We start from the raw sequence: 21,924 nt of genomic DNA on the forward strand, positions 1-21,924 counted from the left end.
AGTTTGTTACCAGTGGGTTTGAATGTATTTTAATAATTTGATTGCAGAACCAGAAGCACCCCCTGTTGACATAGAAGTTGAACCTGTGGATTCTCATACATTACAGATTTCATGGAAGGTAGGTGCTGCCATTTTCTATTGCTGTTTATTTGTAGCACTTTATTCTAAGAATTTCTTAAACTTCTTTTTAGAAAAGTTTTACTATTAGTCAAAACAATTTAACAATAGAACTGTTAGATAATCTTATCAATGAGTGTTGTTGGAAGTTTTGTAAAATCTTTACTGATGCAGGATGACTTTATCCATGTTTTGAGTGTTGTCCTCTAATACTGTTACCTTAAAACATGCAGCCACCACCAACTGATACCTGGAATGGTCAACTGAAGGGATACCATGTAGGCTACAAGGTTGAGGGTTTGGCATCACAGTTATCTTATGAGACAGTCATTAAAACTAACCTGCGTGAGGAGAAGACACTTCTTCGTAACTTGCTTCCATCTACAAGATACTCTGTATCTGTAAATGCCTTTAACAATGCAGGAGATGGCCCACCGTCAGAAGAACTTGTTACCAGTACTCTGAATGGAGGTAAGAGGAAATGGAAGAATGTTTTACTGATTAAGACTTGCATTTGTAAAAGTGTAAAATTTGTTTGATTTGTGGAGGAAGGTGTCTAGTGTGACCAGTGTATTTAATTATACTTGAATATGTTGATTTCACTTCCTGAGTATAAACTATTCAAAACAGGTTTAATCATTGGAAATGTTTTTCCTCAAGCCTAGAAGAAAACACTCTGGCACAGCTTCATAATTAAATGGTTTGTGGGTAAAGTTTCTCAAGAATATGAATTTGGCTTTCTTGTAAAGGTTATTGAACCTTTTTATGAATGTAGTAAATACATTGTATACTGAATGAAACCTCTGCTATCTATTAATCTAACTGTGCAAGTTGTGGCAGTCAAATTAACTTTATTATGTTTTTGTACTAATAAACCAAAGAGCAGGATGGAAAATTATTGTTTGCAGAATTATATGTAGCATGAATTATTATAAGTTAAGTTAATGATTTGCATTACTAATTTTTTAAGATTCTGTTAGGCTAATATTCATACTTCTAAGAATTATTTGTTTAGCTGTTGTTAGCTTGTTCTTTGACTCATGTAATTTACCTAGATCCCCCTCAACCCCCTGAAGTGAAGGTGAAAAATGTTTCTCAGACATCAGTCACTGTTATGTGGTCGCCTCGTATCGATACACAGGGATCTGTGAGACGTAAGTTGTGACATTGTGTTATTAAGTTAATAATGTCACATGGACATTTTCAGAAATATTCAAAGCTTTACAATAATGTAATACCACTTTGGTTTTTCTATTAATAGATAAGAACTAGAGAAGAAACACATGAGTGTTTGTTTTTAACTTTTGTCATGTTTTTATGTTTCCAGTAGTTTTTTAGCAAAAAGATTTATCAGCTGCACATTGGCAGTGGATTAAGAATGTTTTCCACCAAGATAAATTGACAGTAAGAAAATCAGAATATCTCAAAATAAATGTTTTTTATTCTGTATAACTTTAGTGTTTGGTACATTCATTCTTATGTAATCCAATAAAAAAGTTTAATTTGATATGGATATTTAGTTTTATATAATTTTCACTGTGTACATTGATGTACTAAGTTTCCTTGTGTAATTTTAAAATCTTTGATAGAAATTTTCCTGTTATTAACAACCATTTTAAATTGCTACATTTATAGTATCCAGTGGAAGCTAATCAGTGATGGTGAGAAGTAACTTCTACTTGATTATATTTAAAGTAGTAAAGGTTTATAATTTATACACATAAAACACCTTTTGTCCACAGAGTACGTGTTGGAATATGAAGACTCCAGTCAGAATAAGAATGAACTTCATGCTCCAGGAACAATAAAAGAATATTGTATTGAAGGTTTAGAACCTGGTCAGCGGTATGGGGTTCGAGTAGCAGCTTACAACAGGTTTGGACGTGGGGACTTTTCACCATCATTGGTCGTGATCACAGAGGGTAATGGTAAGGAAAATAAAATATTAACTCCCACATTTTACTAGATGTGCAGGTATTGTTTGTCTCTTGTCAGGTGATTATAGATGGCATGTTTAGTACATTTGAATAACTTGTTCTTGGATCTGTTAAGTTTTTATTTGATAGTACACAGATGAAGTTAACTAATTTTTATTGCATTGGCTCTGTTATGTGTTAGGTAATTCCTTTGTTATAGGAAAACAAATGCATTCCCAACAGTTTGATATTTTTTCTTGATTACTATAAATTATATATACAAAGTTTTAGATTCTGTATTTTATTTACTTTAAATTTTAAGTTTTTTTTTAAATTGTTACCTTCAGAGTGACTTTAAAATTTATCCCCAATCTTTGTTTGTTTTACTTCGTAGCGAGAGTTCCAGGTTATGAACCTGTTATACTAGAAACACCTTTCTACTTCCGCTTGTACTTTGTTGTTCCTGTTGTTGCTTCAGTTACAGTAATACTGTGTGTGATCATCCTAGCTTGGGCTTGTCTGAAGAAAACACACTATAATGAAGGTGGGCACCTTAAGCACATTTGTTAATAGAGAACATTACTCCAGACTTACAAACCTTATAGTACCTGGATGTGGAACACCTCTTTATCAGGGATATTAATCAAAATCATTGTTTCACTAACAGGTCGAAAAGCACAACTCTATGTCAGCTACCAGCAACGACTTACTTACGTTCCTCCGTCTGAGGTATCTCGTGACAGCCGTGCAGGGGATGCTGCATACGACGTCCCATGGGACTTCTCTAATGGTGGAGGCACTATGGTAAGAGTCAGATTTGGTGTTCAGCTTATCTTTGGTGATAATTCTTTAATAGAAAACTGTAGTAATTGAGGTGTGAGTTTGGTAATCTGTTTAATCATTTTGTTGCAGATAACATAAATGGATAGAAGAAGAAACGTCTCAAGGTAAAACAGTAAAAGGCATGTTAAATGGACTTGTTTGACGTCAGATATTTTGTTTATTGTGAAGCATTTAGCACAATAAAATGCATGGCACTTAGTTCTGTCACACACAGAATGTTTGTGTTGTAGGTTATTTAAAGTTTCTGTTTATTGCTGACAGACTTTAACATAAGTATATTTATAAATGTTTACAAAGATGTAAATGAAATTTATTGTGAAAATCCAAAGCAACTAAGAAATTGGTGTGTGTGTGTGTGTTAATAGTTGGTGTATCATTAAGTTATAAATCTGAGGTCTCCAGATTAAATAAAGTATTAATGCTCAAAAGAGTAATGTTAATTTCTTCTTTTCACAGGGAAAAGAGAGAACAAACTACATGAAGCTAAAGCAAGGACAGATATATGTTTGAAAACAGTGTATAGAGTATTTGAATCTTAGCTAGTACATGCTTGTTTGTGGTTGTGTAATTTGCATTTTTAACAGCAACATTGTAAACCCACTTTCTCTTCTTTACCAATTATGCAGTGATCACTGTAAATATTAGCCATGTGGACAACCTGTTTGTGGTACGTTTGTTTAAAATATGAGAAGGGAATCTAAATTTTCCTGGAGTTAAAGCCAAGTTTTTCATGTTTCAGTTTCATTGCATAATAAAGAAAACATTTTTAAAGCTTTGTCTTTGTTTACCAAAATTAAAGTCTAATGATCAAAATATTTTTCTCATACGTTATTGTTTAATTCAACCTTTAAGCTGTCCTCACTCACCTATCACAAGATCTTTAACAAGTGATTTACTCCTGAATCTTGGGAACATATACAAAAATAATACTTTAAATATATTTTGGTACTTCATGGGTCATTTGTTTTCAAATGGGATGCAGTGGTTGAGAAAACTGTAAATAGTTAGGTTTAATAACTTGTTTAATTCTCATTAAGAAATGAAACTGTAATAGATCTTAATATTGGAGTGTCATCCTTATTGCAAGATGAAACTGTAGATTTATCCTGAGGTAACCAAATTTCATTTTGGACAAATTACAGAATTAGAAAGGATGGACTTGGTAATGTTATTCACTGGTGCCTGTTTATCTGTTCCTGATGTGATGAGGATGTCTCTTCATGTTTTCTAATATATAATAGATAATAAAGAATTATTTTCATTAGCCTTGCCAGTTAAGTTGTCTTGTAAACTGAATTATTTCTAGCTGTTCTGTAATACATGTGTTAAATGTTGTAGCTTTTGAAAACGGTAGCAGTAGAAAACATCTTAAGTCCTGTGGAACAAAACATGAATATTCTTCGAAAACTGTTATGGTACTGGTTTGTCTGGTAGTGTACTACTATTATCGGTTGTTTGTGTAGATTGATACACACTAGTATGTGTATGGACTAATTTGTTCATTCTGTGTTTTGTAAAATCAATATACAAGGTAAGTTTATTGCTAGTCCTACAATATAACATACATCACTTTATACACGTGTGTTGGAACGTTTTCATTCATAGTGTAATATCATTACAATATCTTTTGAAAGGTTCACATATACTTGTTTCTCAACCACCTGTAAGTATATGGTTAAAAGTGTTTGGACTATATAGCAATGGAAACAAAGATAGCTTTGTTTAAATTCCATATCGAAAATACATTACTTACATTTAGGTTTGATACTTTATAGCCATTTAAATAGTAAATATCATTTTGTAATTCCTGGTATCTTACATTTTGTTGTATAAAACATGTATGTGTTTACTTAATAAACAGAGTGAAAACATTGAGTGTTCATTTAACAGATTTTCTAAGAGAATTGTTTTAATAAACCACAGAACGTATTCAGTTAATCATTGTTTGAATTTTTTTAATAATTATAAAAGAGCTCAGACTGTCACTAAATTTAGACAGTATCTAACAAGGTGCTTTATAACGTGTTAGCTAACAAAAGCTGTGACTTCGTTTCCTTCAAAATGTGTGTGTGTGTGTGTGTGTAGATATAAACTATCAAACTAACATACTTTTATGACATATATATCATAGTAAGATAGTTTGTGATATTTGGTGTTTGACACTTCCTTTGTAATTGAACAAATATACAGCATGTGGAAATAGACTTTTCAAATTTTAATATTTTTGGGCCACGAAATTATAATAAGTATGTATAACTTTACGTCTTAACAATTGTTAAAAACATCTTTAATGTCAATAGTGATTTCAATTATTAGGTAACATGAATCAAGAATACATACAATTTTATTGGCTCATTGATGTGTGAATCTAATGTGTAAAGTGTACATGGTGGTGGTTGATGGTGTTAATGTTGTGTGAGGTGTACAATGTGTTTACTACAATTTACAGAAATTTCAACTATTATGTCATTATCCCTGTTAACCATTCTTTACAAAGACCTCAACAAACTCTGCACTGCCCTTGGTGACCTAACTAAGAACGTCTTTGACTACAAGCCATGCTGAAGTGCCAGACTTCTAGGATGGAAAAAAATATTCCATCCAACACAATAAGAATATACGAATAGAAACTTCTAGCTCAACTACACAAATATTGACTCTTCTGATGGAAGACAGACAAATCGTCAGTATTTTCAATCAGCGGCTAAAAGGCTTTACAATGAAGTGTCCACATTGGGACATATTTTCCATGATATAGAGAGCTATCCCTACAGCCTAGGTATTACCTTGTTAATGGTTTACTACATGACAACTTTAATTACACTGTGAGTGATGTTGAAACTACAGTGTTTTATTGTGATCAGACAAGGAGCGGGTGTGTGGCATTGCTCTCTATGTGCAGTGATTTATCCTCAACGTTAAGTGGAAAGGGGACTTTTATTTCCCCAATTGTCCGTCATAGTAATTCGATCTCAGTATAAATACGTACATTGAAGTTAGATCAAAACGATTTTAATGTCATGCATTGGTTCGTTCACAAATAGTATGATACTTATTCTGGCGTAGTAGTTTATATTGCAGAGAACAGATATGAATGACAGCATAGCAAACTGAACCTGGACCCGTAGCGGTAAGTAGCTACAACTTTGTTTAGTCTCACTATTGAAGAATTGTTTGAATAAAAGCATTGGCAAATATTCGCGTTTCCAAAGTCATCTACTTCTAAGTTTAGTATTAGGTTGAGGAATAATTCGTGAGCGTTTTTAAATAATTTAATTCAAGCATTACATGCAAGACTATACAATACTTCAATACATGAACACATTACACCCAAAACATTTATTATGATACTTTATTTCATGTAATACCTAGGTATATAGTATGCATTGTTTTAAACGAAATTGCAAGAAATTAAATGCGAAAAGCAGATGGTGTCGAAAATGCTCGATTTTGTCCACTTGACATTCCATTTAATGAGCTGAAAATGAAAGCAAAAATTAAAGACATATGAAAATCAAACACACCATCTATTAGAGCAAAAAATTATCTACCAAATGACATGAAACATTTTGTGAAAGCGTTTCATTTATGAATATATTTGTTTAACTTGAAAAAACGCTCACGAATTATTCCTCAACCCAATAATTATTAAGCGGTTAATTTTGTCATGTCCACAGCATTTACGCATGAAACTTTCAGTTCCTAACTTGAACGAAAGAGGACAGCACATGATATTTTAAATGAATATATTAAGTTCCTGGTTTATCCCACACGTTACCACAGTGACAGTTGCTGATACATGTCCACGTTTTTTTGTGCATAACCAGTGTGTGAAGAAACTTTTAGCTTAATAGACGAGTCGATAAAACTGTTTGCTTTGGAAAATATTCTAACTAATAGTTTGTTCTTCGGTAGTGACGAGCGCTCATATTAATGACTGTTACTTTTACTACAAGCGGAAATGTAGTGAGGGCAAATGTCGAAGTATTCTCTAGATAATTGTGCCTATACTGAATTAAAGTACAATATAATCACCGGAATTATAGATTAGGTTGCCCTGCCGGAAATCTGCTAGGATGTGGTTCACGTGATGTGCATAATTGGTTTGAGAGTGAAGTAACTAAAATAGTGAATATAATAGTACTGTAAATTATTTATTAGGAACACTTGGGCTGAACTGTAAATTTGAACTGCATTATAAAAACTTGGGCTAGACTGTAAGTTGGATTAACTATATTTTGACTGGACTGATGGATGTTGAACTGTGCTCGTTGATTTAGTAACGAAATGCGTTACGTGGTTGTGTTATTCACGCTACGTCGACAGTAATGAACAGTACTAACTGAAGTTACGGTCTCTGATAAAACACATTACTTGTTGAAAGCCAAATATGGGAAGACATCACGATCTTCTGAAACACGTCAAACACAACGACATTGATAAAGTTCAGGTAATGGTTTCCACTGCTTCTATTTCGAACAATAAAATGATTTAAAAAATATATTACAGTATTAAATAAGGATATAGTCATATTGCTCGAAGTTACCTATAAAACTAGTTTTCAAGCCATAACACCATAGAGCCTAATTTTCTTTAATAATAGTCATAGCCTGGAAATGTTAGAATATATTTTTGTGGGCTATGGTTTGTTTTTCATTTAGATCTTTGTATTGTTTGTCTGGGAGGAAGTGTAACTTAATGCGATAGGCGTGGTTAAATACCTAGAAAACTTTTTACAAAATAAACAGTTTGAAGAGGCTAGAGTAAATTACGCATTTGATTTGCGAGTTGGTTACAAGCAGATCGTTAATTACTGATTTAGTAAATTTTGTCTACTGCTTCCTTGTACGTCGTCAAGTTAAATCAATTCAGTTTTGTGAGTTTTGAGTTTGTTTCAAAGAAGTTATTGATGTATGATATCTACAATAAAATTGCCAAGTTAAACCACTGTGTTGGTTTCTACAATGAACTTCAGTCTTCCGGGAAACATTAGAAAAGCTAAATTGAAATTCAAGAGAACTAGACTAACATTTGCTGAATAATCTAAAGATGCACACGTGATAACACAAACCGTTATAAGAGTGGGATTATTTTGGTAAACATAAAATGGATTCCAGAAGTTACAATAATATAAATTTAACTGGAACCAAGACTAAATAAACCATAGAGAATATACAGAGTGAAGTTGAAACTACCACACGAAACATTCAGAGGGTTATAACAGCAAGATCGAAAAAGCCATTACAAATGTACGGAAATATTTCAGCAAAATTAGTGAAGTACAAAAAAACATCAAAGCTAGAAAGAATTATCTAGAAACTGAACTGGCATAGGGAAGGATCAAATCAGCAAAACCTCTCTTTGTATTTGATAAAAAAATTAAACCTAAACCACCATCCAGTGTGAAATAGAACTCACCTTGTTTACATCTGTTACTGTTACTGCTCTACCCACCTTTAAGTGCGGAATCTTCTTGGGTTTTTTTAGGCACGACAGTACTTTATCAAGTTAAAGAAGTTAGCAATCCAATACAACAACAAGACCCAACCAAGAAAACAATGGAATTTGATGGGAGGTAAATAAGGCATAGTTTGAAATGATTTCATAAAATCAGCCTTAACAATATTAAGTAAATTTCCAAACAGATTTAGAATGTCACATCAAAGTAGGGTTTCTCGAGCAGAGTGAGGAGAAAGAACGAAGTCTAATATGAAGACATGGAAAGGCCTAATCCGCTCTTATCAGATTAGACAGACGAAGTTATGAATATTTGGGCACACGACCAAATCATAGCTGTAAAACTGAAGGAGGACATGCGAATTAGGCTAACCAAAAGTAGGTGTATATAAATACGGCAATCTAATCAGTTGTTGATGGGACTTGAATCAATTAAAACTACAAATAAATAACTAAAAGATCATTATAAATAAATTAGTGTGAAAACATCAATCCTCTCTGATGAGGGTCTGGAGTAAATCAATGGATTAATTAGACAACTGGTTACTGAAGCAAAAACAATAGGGAAAGTGGTGAACTTAAAAAATGCATATATAGCTGGGCAAAAGTTTGTAAGAAGTTGAAAACTGTTCTTACAAGGAATTTTTATTAATTTGGAAACATGGTCATTAAATTTAATACTGATAAACCAACCATTCATTACAAGCCTAAGAGATAGTGTCCTCGTGGTGAGAATAGCCACGCTGTCCCAATTGAAATACGATGTAATCTCTTAAAGAAACCAGTCCACGAGTCATTAATACATTGATGAGAAACCTTGTGACATGTTAATTGACACTGATTCTACTGCTACAACTATCTGATTCAATATAATATTAAAATATTGGAAATTATCTCCAGAGATAAAAGGTAAGGAACTGGATTAATGCAAACAACAAATGGACATAGTTTCAGCAAGAGAAATGTTAGAAGTTATCCTGACTATGAAAACCTACATAACATCATGTGCAAGTAATCAACATCGAAGAATATTGTGTTGGAAATAAACATCTGTGAGTGTGTGTGTGATTAGACTTGCTTCAAACATTTTTACAGTTTACAACTAGGAAACTCCCACTAGGACTGATTGTTCAACGGATTTTACAATCCATGGAGGGAGCAGTGTTTCAGTTTGTTTTTGTTTTGTTCTAGTTATATATATTATTTGGTTTGAGGGAGTTTCAAGAGCATTAGACACAAATTAAGCTAAACTGGAATAGAGGCACTAGAGATAAAAGAAATATAGGTTCAATAAAGTTACTAAGTAAGTGGAATTGTTGTGAATAGTAGAAACATTTTATTTATGAGGTTTCTTTAGGCCTTGCCGTAAGTTCGATAAGAATGACTTTCTTTTCAGTGACTTCACTGATTACTAAAAAAAATATAAGTGTAGGAAGTGTACAATCTTCCATTAAGATTATAATTTACATTTCCAGTCGATTAAATGTGTGTTCTGTATTTTCATGTGAGAAACCTGGTTTTTACGCTAAACGTGTTGATTCGGTTAAAGGTTGAGACACAAACGTCCGACTCGTGTCTCAAAGTAATTCAGCTGTTTGGAAACAAGACTGAGGTGAAAAGAGAATATTTTTAGCTATCACGTGATGATATTACTCTTACATAAGTTGTCTAAATGTTTATTTATTGTTCATGTGGTATTAAGTAGAAATTAATTTCAAGTCCAGCACAGCTGCACTGGATAATCAACTAAAACCAATTATTATGCAAACAATTAGACCCGTTACATTTTCAAACATTAAATTATTTATCTAAGATAATAGTTACTTGCCGTCAACATTTGTCTTGCTCAAAATGACACAATTTTTACACTATAAAGTAAGTATTATTATTTATTATCCTCGACGTTTCGCCTTCACCATGGTGATCAGTCATCATACCATCTAAAACAAATACCATTGTTTATTTTCCTAGACGTATCACCTTCATTGGAATGACATAATACTCACATAGCAAATATAGCATATTGACATCAACATTTCACTTTCATCCAAATTGAACAAGATATTATGAGTATCTAAGTTTAGTTTGTTTCTAACTTAGTCAACTCATAAGTTCTTTCCTTGAAAAGCACGTTCTTATGTCTCAGTTAGTCATTCACTGTATTGTATAACAAACAAAGGGAGTCGACATGATACCACAGTTTTGTAACATTTAACAAACGAAGGGGTTCTACTTCATACTACAGTGTTGTATTGTTTAACAAACGAAATGATTTGACATGATACCACAGGGTTGTAATGTTTAATAAACGAAGGTTCGTGAAGTGAGGAAGTTTGTTAAGCAGATTTGTCGACATTAATATTTAATTGTATTATGTCTATCCGCGCCAGCTCTAGTTCCTGGTATTTGTCCAGACGACCTAAACAAGTTAGTTGGCAACGTGCCATCAGTGTCGGCCATCTCGTGTGAAGCTGTGTAGGAACATGTTAGCATTAGTTTTATGAGCGTACCTGTTGCCTTGCAAATTGGTATATTGCATGATGTATTCGACTATATTACTCTCTCCTCAGCCCTATCTGTTGAATTTTTAATTTCTAAAATTCAATAAGCTCTCCTTCCACCCACATATAGAATGAACAGTTGTCTGATGTCGTGTTCTCTAGAAATTAAGTACGGAATACAACGATTTTTAGAAATAAGTGTACTGTTATACAGGTGGATTAAATTGTAGAGCAAACTGGATAAAAACCTGAACTGAACTGTGTGTGAAAACGTGGTATAGCTTAGATACGCCCTTGCAACTTAACATAGGAGAGGAAAATATCAAAATTAAATAACAGGTTAAACAATCGTTTTCATCATTACATAGTTCATTTTTCACTTGTGCTAGCATGCCATCCGACTAACAAGAAGATATTGTACCAAATATTTACACAGTACTTACTGAAAACCCTACCATTCAAGGACTAACCTATTCTTTATTACATACACGAGAAAACTTAAAATAAAGTTCATGCACAAAAGCCTTAAACAAAAACAAATGATACTCCAGACACACATGAAAACAGATGTGTCACGTGGTCACAAATAAACAGCATTACCAACACATGAGAAAAGAACACAACTTTCGAAATAAGACAATACATGTACTACTCAGTGTATCGTTTATTGTAAAAATTGCAAAAGAATTATAGTTTATACGTTGGGTAAACAAGCCCTTGACTCGGAGATCGAGCACGTAAACATCTAAACCATATTAAATTCCAAAACAAACACATAGCCAAACATTTCATCATCAACAACCAGGCACATGAGGACTTTTCGGTTCTTGGACTTATATTAGTGCTCCAACATACATTCACAAAATATAACGACTATAAAGGATATTAACATACAATCTGTGAACCCTACAACCAACTGGTTTTAATACTTTTCTTTCTTGTAGATTTCTATTTTTCATTTTTGTTTAAATGTTAATCGCAATCTATTTATCTTTTCATGACTTGTACTTTTTATGTAATAGGGATAATTTTGCTTAAAATTTTTACGTTCAAATTTCTAAATACTAATCACGTAAGTTCTTTTAATTCTGCGCATGCACTGTTATTGTAAATTATACGATATTATAAAGAGTGCTAGCTCTAAACGTCAGTCTTCTTTAATGTCTTTCTTAATGTCGGTCTTTCTTCTACCGATGTAATTAGACATTATTAGATCATCACAGATTACTCTATGTTACGCTCAGTCTAAGACAGAGGATTATTATATTTCTGGCGTTTCGAGTTAATTTTTTTACTGTGTACAGTTAACCTGTTATTTAAGCAAAATATTAAGAATTCCCAGAAACCGGTAAAAGTCGGTGATATGTGGCGAACTGAATAATAGATTGGACTTCATATTATTTCAAGTAGAGGTTCAACTTGCAAGGTGACCTCCAAATCCAATTATATGGTGAGAAATAAATTACTTGGCACCTAACACAGCTTACTTTCCATCTCATAGTTGAATTTTTAAATAAACAGTTCCCGTCTCTACGAAAATGGCTGCTTTTTTTTATTAAACATTCTTCAACTATTAAACATGTTAAAAGACATTAATGCGATTCATAATGATATCAAAATAGCAGTATAATACTTCATACTGAAACGAAATAAAAATACAATAGCACCATAAAACTGCAGTTCATAACTATTGTAATCAAATAACAGTTTGACAATAATACTTTTCAGGGCTTAACTTACAAATGTAGTCTTTTATCTATCAATATTACAAATTCAATAACGTACAACTTTCTAGTGTATATCTTTTTTCTTTTTCGCTTTGAAGAAAGGTGAAGCGTCAGATTACATGAAACAGAACCATGGCGTAATCTTAATGTTAGGAGAAAATCGTTAGTATTAAAATAATGTGAGCCTTATGGTTAGGAAATGAAAAATGCTAGTGTTAAGTCTGGAGGCTAGACGAAGTTAATATTTAGGGTTAGAGAAAGATAACTGCTAAGGTTGAAAATGAAGATTCAGTAAAAGGTGAAAACAGTGGGTCTGAATTGTTTATTATATACAGTTGGTGTATGTAACATATGCAATTAAAAACTGTTAGGTTGATTAGCAGTTGAGTGTTTTCATGTATTACTTAGGCAGAGCATTCATAAGTAAACTGAAATGGACAGCTACTGTCTTTTAGCAAAAAAAAAACGTAAGTGTAGAGCACAAGGTTACAAAACTTTCATCTTCAGGTTCTTTATATTTGTGTTTTTTATAAAAGACAGTTTCCATCATTTCAGTTTATTCATCATAGTAATTGTGTTATTTTAAATAAAGGTTAAACCAGTCTCGTTTTAAAAAAAGTTTAAGTTTGGATACTAGTTACGGATATTTCGTATAATCACAGCGTACCATAAACAATAATGAAAACGTTGAGATAATACCAGTTAGAGCATGCCACGAAATACCAGTCACAGTCTAAAGTGATTAATTCTCAAAATTCGATAAGGTATTAGCTTCAATTAAAAAGAAAAGGAAACACTAGAAAGTTGTTAACCTAGAATTGGCGCAGATAGCCTAGATGCTTTGTGCCATAAAACACTAAATCAACCAACCATCTTAAAATGCTATTTATTTAAGTTTCAAACCTAAGGTCTTCGTTAGGTGATATTTCAACAGTGGATGTCTAATAAATAACCTCCTAGACTTATATCTTTCTGGTTTTTACCTTATTTTTCTTAGTTGTAACTACTGTTTTTTGTTCTCTTCATTTTTTTATTTTAAACATGTTATTAATCACAGCCTACCGTGGGTACTAATCAAAACTAGATGGTACTAGTCACAGCCTGTTATGAATGCTAATCAAAACTAGACTATACTCGTCACAGCCTACCATGGATACTAATAAAACCTGGTTGGTTCTAGTCACAGTCTACCGTGGATACTATTAAAAATTAGATGGTACTAGTCGCAACCTACTATGAATACTAATCAAAAATAGATCATACTAGTCCCAACCTGCCATGGATACTAAACAAAACCTGTGATGGTACTGGTCACAGCCTGCCAAGTAATTGGTCAATTTAAACGTTTGTGATTTTTACTCGAAATGTATCTAATTCCTCACATTCATGAGTACTAATAGCTCTAAGCTGATTTTTATAGCAAGAACTTTGGATTTATACGAAAGAATAAAGTTTGAAATAGAACAAATATCTTACTTGACAAGTTTTCCAATTATAATTGTCTAGCACGCGTGAAGCGCCGAACTACAGAATATAATTTATTCAGATCGTGGTATGTGTAGAGAGACCGGTACCTATATTTTTGCTAGAGGCCGCAGGACTTGAAAATCTAGGTCCTCTTTTTAGTATTTACGTACAAAATAATTCATAAAAGATGTTAAAGAATTTTTTTTTTAAATATTACAGCATGTATCGTGCCTGCGTAACAGGGGAAAGTGGGAACATAAATAACGCTATTCGGTCTAAGAGGTTTTGTTTTTAATATTATTTCGTTGTTTTCAATACTAAAATAAGTTACACAAGTCAGTAAGATATGAAGAAACGCAACGCATGTACTTAGAATATTAATATCTGTGATCAATCTAATAAAAGTTTGTGTTTTTTTTCCAAATTTATTTTTACCCAAACAACACCCGATTTCCAGAGTATATTTCACAGCGGGTACCAGGATCCATATTCGTACCTATATTTTCTTCTTTGAATTCAAATTACAATTAATTTGGCATTTGATCTGATAATTTAGTAGTAGGATTTACTGCATTTGTTTTGTGACTATCAGATGTCATAGACAAAAGAATCACTTTTTCTTTTTTTTACAGTGAATGATCGAAATGTTTTGTACTTGTGCGACGAGTGACTTTAGAAAAAGTTAACGTCTTCCATTTTCAATACTTTCATCTCCTCAAACTATAAGTTTACTCCAGTTTAATAACATATTTCCGTTAACGATTCAATTAAAAAAATGTATTATCGTATTCAGTTCTTGTATTAAAGCAATTTTGCTTTCTTCTACCCCTTTTTACTAAATTAATTTTAGTTTATTCATAAATTTACACTGACGAATGCATTGCTGTAACCTAAATAGGCTTAACAGCCTGGTTGTCATGGAAACTTAATACAACGTGAATTATTAACGTTATTTACTTATAGAAACTATTAACTTGCAACAACAAGCGCCATCATCATACTACAGTTAAAGGTGACAACGAAACTCTTCAAAAGAAACAAGATATGTTGCTTGACATACAAAAGAAAGAAAGTGTTTCCCACGTGGACATCAACTGTCACGAGCCAAACACGGGGTCAACACCTCTTATTCTAGCTACGTTAAATGGTTAGTGAGCTAAGTAGTGAGAATGATATTACAGTACTGAGTTTACTTCATTCATGGACTATAAGATTATTCATTGTATATCGTTTTAAAATAGTTTTTTTTGTTTTTTAGTGTTCCTTATTTTATCACTTTCACGCACGCCATTTAAGCTATGTTTTTGTAGGCATTATGTGTTAGATTGATATATCCTGGTCTGTTTGAAATAATTTTACACGGTGAGACAAACAAAATCACATAAATCTAATTTTATTTAATAAAACTACACATAACGTATACGATAGAGTAATGGTATTTATAATAGTTTACAGATTATGAAACAGTTTTGAGTATTCAATTTATAATATAGTTTAATGAGATCAAACAAAGAAACTCACAAGCACGAAGAGTAAAACCAGTGGTAAAGAGAAAAGTAGCGAAAAGATAGTTTAGCAGCCTCTAAAACGAAGCAAGCTATATTATTGTAAAGTAAAGAAAATGTAAATTTATAATGATAGCAAACTTAGCTGAATATGCAGAAACTTCTGAATGTGAGTTCACAACTTAATGAACTTCTTGTTTAGGAACTAACTGCGCATGCGTATTGTAGACTTAAGTCGAAAAGGCCTTTATAAATTGTATGCAGAGTAATTTTAATATTTTAAGGAAATTACAAGCAAGTAAAGTGTTTTGTGTGAAATACTTCTTCGATAAAAATCAAAATTTGAAATGGAAGCAAACCTTTATATAGTGACAACAACATTGTTATCATATCCGTTATATTCAAAAGTTTGATTGAGCAAAATTCAGGTACGATAATTCTGAATATAAAGGTCAATATGCAAACCAAACTTCTTAGACAAAGGCCTTTCAAATGATATAAAGATCTCTAATGCTTCATTGAGAAATTTACGAGGAAAGTTCCTGACAGTATATTATTTATATAGATAATATTTAAACCACACTATACTTGAATTATCCACTGCCGACAAGGCTATTAACACAATACCAGGACTTATTAGGCGGTCTGTTGAATGTAAATGTTAGTCTAAGATCTATAAGTTTATCTGTAACTAATGCAAAAATCTATTACATTTTGACTGTTAAAAAGAGTTTAAAATTAAATTGTGATTTTTAATAATATAAAATAAATCATTCTAACTTGTAAAATTTAAACATACTACTAAAGATTGTTGAACGATCAAGATATACACCAATATTCGATGTCATTATATATAATGTATATTTCTACAGGCAGTCAAGACCTCTATTTATTACTTTTACGATGTCATTTTGTATTATGTATATTTCAACAAGCAGTTAGGATCTGTGGTTATTACTTTTAGGATGTCATTATATATAATGTATATTTCTAAAGGCAGTTAAGACCAGTGTTTATTACTTTTACGACGTCATTATATATAATGTATATATCTAGAGACAGTCAAGACCTGTGTTTATTTCTTTTACGATGTCATTATATGTTTTATATATTTCTACAGGCAGTCAGAATCTGAGTTTACTACTTCATCATTCTCATTATATATTATGCATATTTCTAAAGGCAGTCAAGACCAGTGTTTATTACTTTTACGATGTCATTACATATAATGTATATTTCTAGAGGTTGTCAAGACCTCTGTTTAGTACTTCTACGATGTTATTTTATATAATGTATATTTCTACATGCAGTCAATATCTGTGTTTATTACTTCTATGGTGTCATTATATATAACGTATATTTCTACCGGCAGAAAGGACCTGTGTTTATTTATTCTACAATGTCGCTATATATAATGTATATTTATACAGGGAGTCAAGACTTGTGTTTATTACTTCTTCACTTTGAAGCTAATGTAAATGCTACAGATTCAAAAGGGTAAGTTAATGCAATGATTTTACTAACAATATCTGAAACTGTTATATCATTTAAAAAGTAACCTCTCATAAATTATTTAGAACTGCGGAATTCAACAGCAGAGGGCAATCTATGTGTTTAAAAAAACGTCATGTTAAAGATATTGCTATTTATAGTAAATACTTTTAAACTGGTGTGATATGATGATGTTACACGACATTAGCTTTTCTATTGATCGAAAGAAATCGAATTAGTACATCCAATAAGCAGCTAACAGAGACTGCTTTCAGTAATGGAGTTTATTATCTCGAGATCATTTTTGAATTTCGCGGAAAGCTGTGTGTGTGTTTTTCATATAGCAAAGCCACAAAGGGCTATCTGCTCAGCCCACCGAGGGGAATCGAACCCCTGATTTTAGCGTTGTAAATCCGGAGACATACCGCTGTACTAGCGGGGGGCCGCGGAAAGCTACACGAGGGCTAATTTAGCAGTGTAAGAAAAGAGGTAAGGCAGCTAGTCATCACCACCCACCGCCGACTCTTGGGCTGTTCTTTTACCAACGAATAGTGGGATTCACCTTCACATTAAATGCCCCCATGGCAGGAAAGGCAAGCATGTTTGCTGTGACAGAGGTTCGAACCCGTGACCCTCGAATTACGAGTGGAGTGCCTTAACCACCTGGCCGTGCTGGGACCTATTGTCCTGACACGAAGATAGTGACATAATAATATGTATGTTTCCGAAGGCGTTCACGGAGATATTTTAACTGGTAGAGAGGGCAAAACCAGTGATATCTTTAGGTAGGGGTTAGAGGAGGCTCAGCCTCAGGGCCTAAGTCCTAATGGGGACCCATTGATCATTTTATTCTAAGTAAATTGACATGGGATGTAGAGTCCACAAATTTATTAGCCCTTGTGCCCACACAGCCTTAAATCCATCACAGAACAAAACGTGTGTCTAGGACATCAGGTTATATACTTAAAGTCAACAGACCAAACATACATGTTACGTGTACTTAAACACAGAAATATGTAAAGTTTTAATAAAAGTTACAAAAATACTTTGTTTAACTACGATGTTAAGTTTACCTCATTGTACGCGTAATTTTTGTGAAGTGTAAAGGTGGGCATATACTCCTCCGCTCTTGCCCTTTCTTAAGAACGCCTATGTATCTTTCGGAGTTGTTAAACACAAGCTAACGAGGAAATATCCCTAATTCGTGCGGTACACTTTATTTATGAAATATCTTAATAAAATATGCGTTAGCACGTGCCACATGAAGCTGGATAGCTATCAAATACCTGCAATAAATAATAGTGTGTATATCACGTGCACAGCTATTATCACTTTTCATGTAAGGCATAAGAAATTACGGTTAATAGGAATGGCTGGTACATGCTGTTATATATTTGTTTCCCTACCACGAAATTATCAGCGATATTATTAAAACCCGGTGTTCGACTGAGACATTTTTCTTTTTTTGGGAAAAGAGCACTACTTCAATATTGAAATAAAATCAATGACATCATAACTTGGCCACGTGAGGTAATGGAAGTTCACTGAAAATCGTGACCTGATTATAAAACTAGGACAGCAAAGTAAAAAACAACAACAATAATATATTAAGTACGTGTCTTACTAAAATACCTAAAAATATAAAACTCAACTCAAACATTCTAATCTGTGAGTTACGTTATGTAAAATGCAACATTTATAGTAAGGGTGTATATTAATATAGCATACAACATACTAACGTATGAGATATATTAATATAAAATAAAACAAACTAACTACGTGTGTATATTAGTATAAAATAAAACATTCTAACTATGGATGCATATTAATATAAAATAAAACATTCTAACTAGGTATGTATCTTAATATGAAAGAAAACATTCTGAGTATGAATGTATATTAATATAAAATAAAACATTATGACTATGGATGTGTATAAATATAAAATAGAAAATTCTTACTATGGATGTACCTTAACATCAATTAAAACATTCCGACTCTGAATGTATATTAATATAAATTAAAACATTCTAACCCTGAAAGTATATTAGTATAAAATAACACTCTAACTAGAAATGTATATTGATATAAATTAAAACATTCTAATCCTGAAAGTATATTAGTATAAAATAACACTCTAACTAGAAATGTATATTGATATAAATTAAAACATACTAACTAGGGATGTATATTAATATAAATTAAAACATTCTAACTATAGATGTATATTAATGTAGAATAAAATATTCTAACTATGAACGTATATTATATAATATAAAACATTCTAACTAGCGATGTATATTAATATAAATTAAAATATTCTAACTATCAAAGTATATTAGCATAAAATAAAACATTTCAACTATAGATGTATATTGATATAGAATAAAATATTCTGACTGGGGATGTATATTAATATAAAATAAAACATTCAAATTATGATTGTATATTGATATAAAGTTCAAACATTCAAACTATTAATGCATATTAATATAAAGTAAAACATTTTAACTATGGGTGTATAATAACATGAAATGAAGCATTCTATCTGGGTACGTATATTAATATAAAATCAAACATTCTAACTATGGATCTATATTAATAGAAAATAAAACATTCTAACTATGGATCTATATTAATAGAAAATAAAACATTCTAACTATGGATCTATATTAATAGAAAATATACATTCTAACTATGGATGTATATTAATATAGAATAAAACATTCTAACTATGGACATATATTCATATAAAATAAAACGTTTTAACTAGGGTTGTATATTAATATAAATTAAAAATATCTAACTGTGAAAGTAGAATAGTATAAAACAAAACATTTTTATTATAGGAGTATATTAATATTACATAAAACAACATAACTATGAATGTATATTTGAGTAAAATAAAGCATTCTAACTATGGACGTATATTAATATAAAATGAAACATTCTATCGAGGAATGTATATTAATGTCAATTAAAACATTCTAACTATAGATGTATATTGATATGGAATAAAATATTCTAACTATGGATGTATATTAATATAAATTAAAGCATTCTAACTATCAAAGTATATACCCCCAGTGGCACACTGGTATGTCTGCAGACTTACATACTAAAAACCGTGGTGGGCAGAGCACAGATAGCCCATTGTGTAGCTTTGTGCTTAATTCAAAACAAACAAACAAAAATCAAAGTATATTAGCGTAAAATAAAACATTCTAACTATAGATGTATATTGACATACAATGAAATATTCTAACTGGGGATGTATATTAATATACAATAAAACATTCTTACTAGGGGTGTATATTAATATAAAGTAAAACATTCTAACTACGAAAACATATTAATATAATATGGAGCATTTTGATTACGGATGTATATTAATATCAAATGGAATATTCTATCTATGAATGTGTATTAATATAAAATTAAACATTCTATCTAGAGACGTATATTAATATAAAATCAAACATTCTAACTGTACATTTGTATTAATATAAAATAAAACAACCTAACTAGGGGTTTATATCAATATGTAATAAAACATTCTCACTCTGGATATATATTGATAAAGAATCAAACATTCTAAGTATGGATGTATATTAATATAAAATGTAATATTCTTACTATGAATGTGTCTCAGTATAAAATAAACCTTTCTAACTATGTAGGTATATCAGTAGAAAACAAAACTTTAGAACTTGGAATGTGTATATTAATATGCAAGGTAACATTCTAAGTATGAATGTATCTTAATATAAACTAAAACATTCTAGCAATGTATGTATATCAGTAGAAAACAAAACATTCTTACTTGGGTTGTATATGAATATACAATGAAACATTCTTACTGTGGATGTATATTAATATGAAATAAAGCGTTTTAACTTGGGTGGTATATTGATATAAATTAAAAATTTCTCATTGTGAAGATATATTAGTGTAAAATAAAAAATTCTAACTATAGGAGTATATTAATTTCCCATACAACATTCTAGCTACGGATGTATATTAACATGAAAGAAAATATAGATGTATATGAATATCAAATAAAACATTCTAACTATGGATTATATTAATATATAATAAAACAATGTAATTATGGATATATATTAATGTAAAATGGAACATTATAAATATTGATTTATAGTAATATGAAATGGAATATTCTCACTGTCAAAGTATATTAATATAGATTTAAACATATTTTTACTGTGGTTGTATATTAATAAAAAATTCTAACTAGAAGTGCATATTAATATAAAATAAAACATTCTTTCTGTAGATGTATATTGATAGAGAATAAAGCATTCTAAGTATGGATGTATATGAATATAAAATGTTACTTTCTAACTATGCATCTATATTTATATAAATTAAAACATTCTAACTCTTAAAGTATATTAGCGTAAAATAAAACATTCTAACAGTAGATCTATATTAATATAGAATAAACTATTCTAACTATGGATACATATTAATGTAAATAAAACATTGTAACTAGAGATGTATATTATGATAAAATATAATATTCTAATTATGAATGTATATTAATATCAAAAAAATAATATAACTATGGATTGTATTAATATAAGATAGAACATTCTAACTATCATCAGCAGATAGCCTAATGTGGCTTTGCAATAAGAAAAACACACATACTCTAACTATCAATGTATATTAGCTTAAAATAAAACGTTCTAACTATTAAAGTATATTAGCATAAAATAAAACATTCTAACTATAGATGTATATTGATATAGAATAAAATATACTAACTGGGGATGTATATTAATATAAATTAAAACATTCTAATTATGAATGCATATTAATATAAAATAAAACATTTCAACTAGGGATGTATATTATCATGAAATAAATCATTCTATCT

At 31.1% G+C, this 21,924-nt stretch overlaps 2 protein-coding genes across 16 annotated transcripts in view; both read left to right on the plus strand.

Moving 5' to 3' along the window:
- LOC143253526 (cell adhesion molecule Dscam1-like) overlaps window positions 1–4,747 on the plus strand; it is a 37,957-nt gene extending 33,210 nt beyond the window's left edge. For 10 of the 14 annotated variants that reach the window (XM_076507544.1, XM_076507549.1, XM_076507548.1 and 7 more), the window contains 7 exons: window positions 48–118; window positions 351–588; window positions 1,173–1,271; window positions 1,860–2,045; window positions 2,428–2,577; window positions 2,701–2,837; window positions 3,333–4,747. In XM_076507544.1, coding sequence (XP_076363659.1) covers window positions 48–118; window positions 351–588; window positions 1,173–1,271; window positions 1,860–2,045; window positions 2,428–2,577; window positions 2,701–2,837; window positions 3,333–3,386 — 935 coding nt within the window. In that variant the 3' untranslated portion in view covers window positions 3,387–4,747. Of the gene's footprint in view, window positions 1–47; window positions 119–350; window positions 589–1,172; window positions 1,272–1,859; window positions 2,046–2,427; window positions 2,578–2,700; window positions 2,838–2,945; window positions 2,996–3,332 lie in introns of all 14 variants that reach the window. The other 4 variants (XM_076507546.1, XM_076507556.1, XM_076507545.1 and 1 more) reach the window with 3 other exon arrangements.
- A 165-nt stretch (window positions 4,748–4,912) lies between these two features.
- Window positions 4,913–21,924, plus strand: part of LOC143253528 (uncharacterized) — a 46,943-nt gene continuing 29,931 nt past the window's right edge. Inside the window, exons 1-3 of one of the 2 annotated variants that reach the window (XM_076507560.1) lie at window positions 4,913–7,326; window positions 14,992–15,175; window positions 16,964–17,030. In XM_076507560.1, coding sequence (XP_076363675.1) covers window positions 7,267–7,326; window positions 14,992–15,175; window positions 16,964–17,030 — 311 coding nt within the window. In that variant the 5' untranslated portion in view covers window positions 4,913–7,266. Of the gene's footprint in view, window positions 7,327–7,955; window positions 9,946–14,991; window positions 15,176–16,963; window positions 17,031–21,924 lie in introns of those variants that run through there. The other variant, XM_076507559.1, reaches the window with a different exon arrangement.

Source organism: Tachypleus tridentatus, chromosome 6 (assembly GCF_004210375.1).
Source record: "Tachypleus tridentatus isolate NWPU-2018 chromosome 6, ASM421037v1, whole genome shotgun sequence".
NCBI lineage: Eukaryota > Metazoa > Arthropoda > Merostomata > Xiphosura > Limulidae > Tachypleus > Tachypleus tridentatus.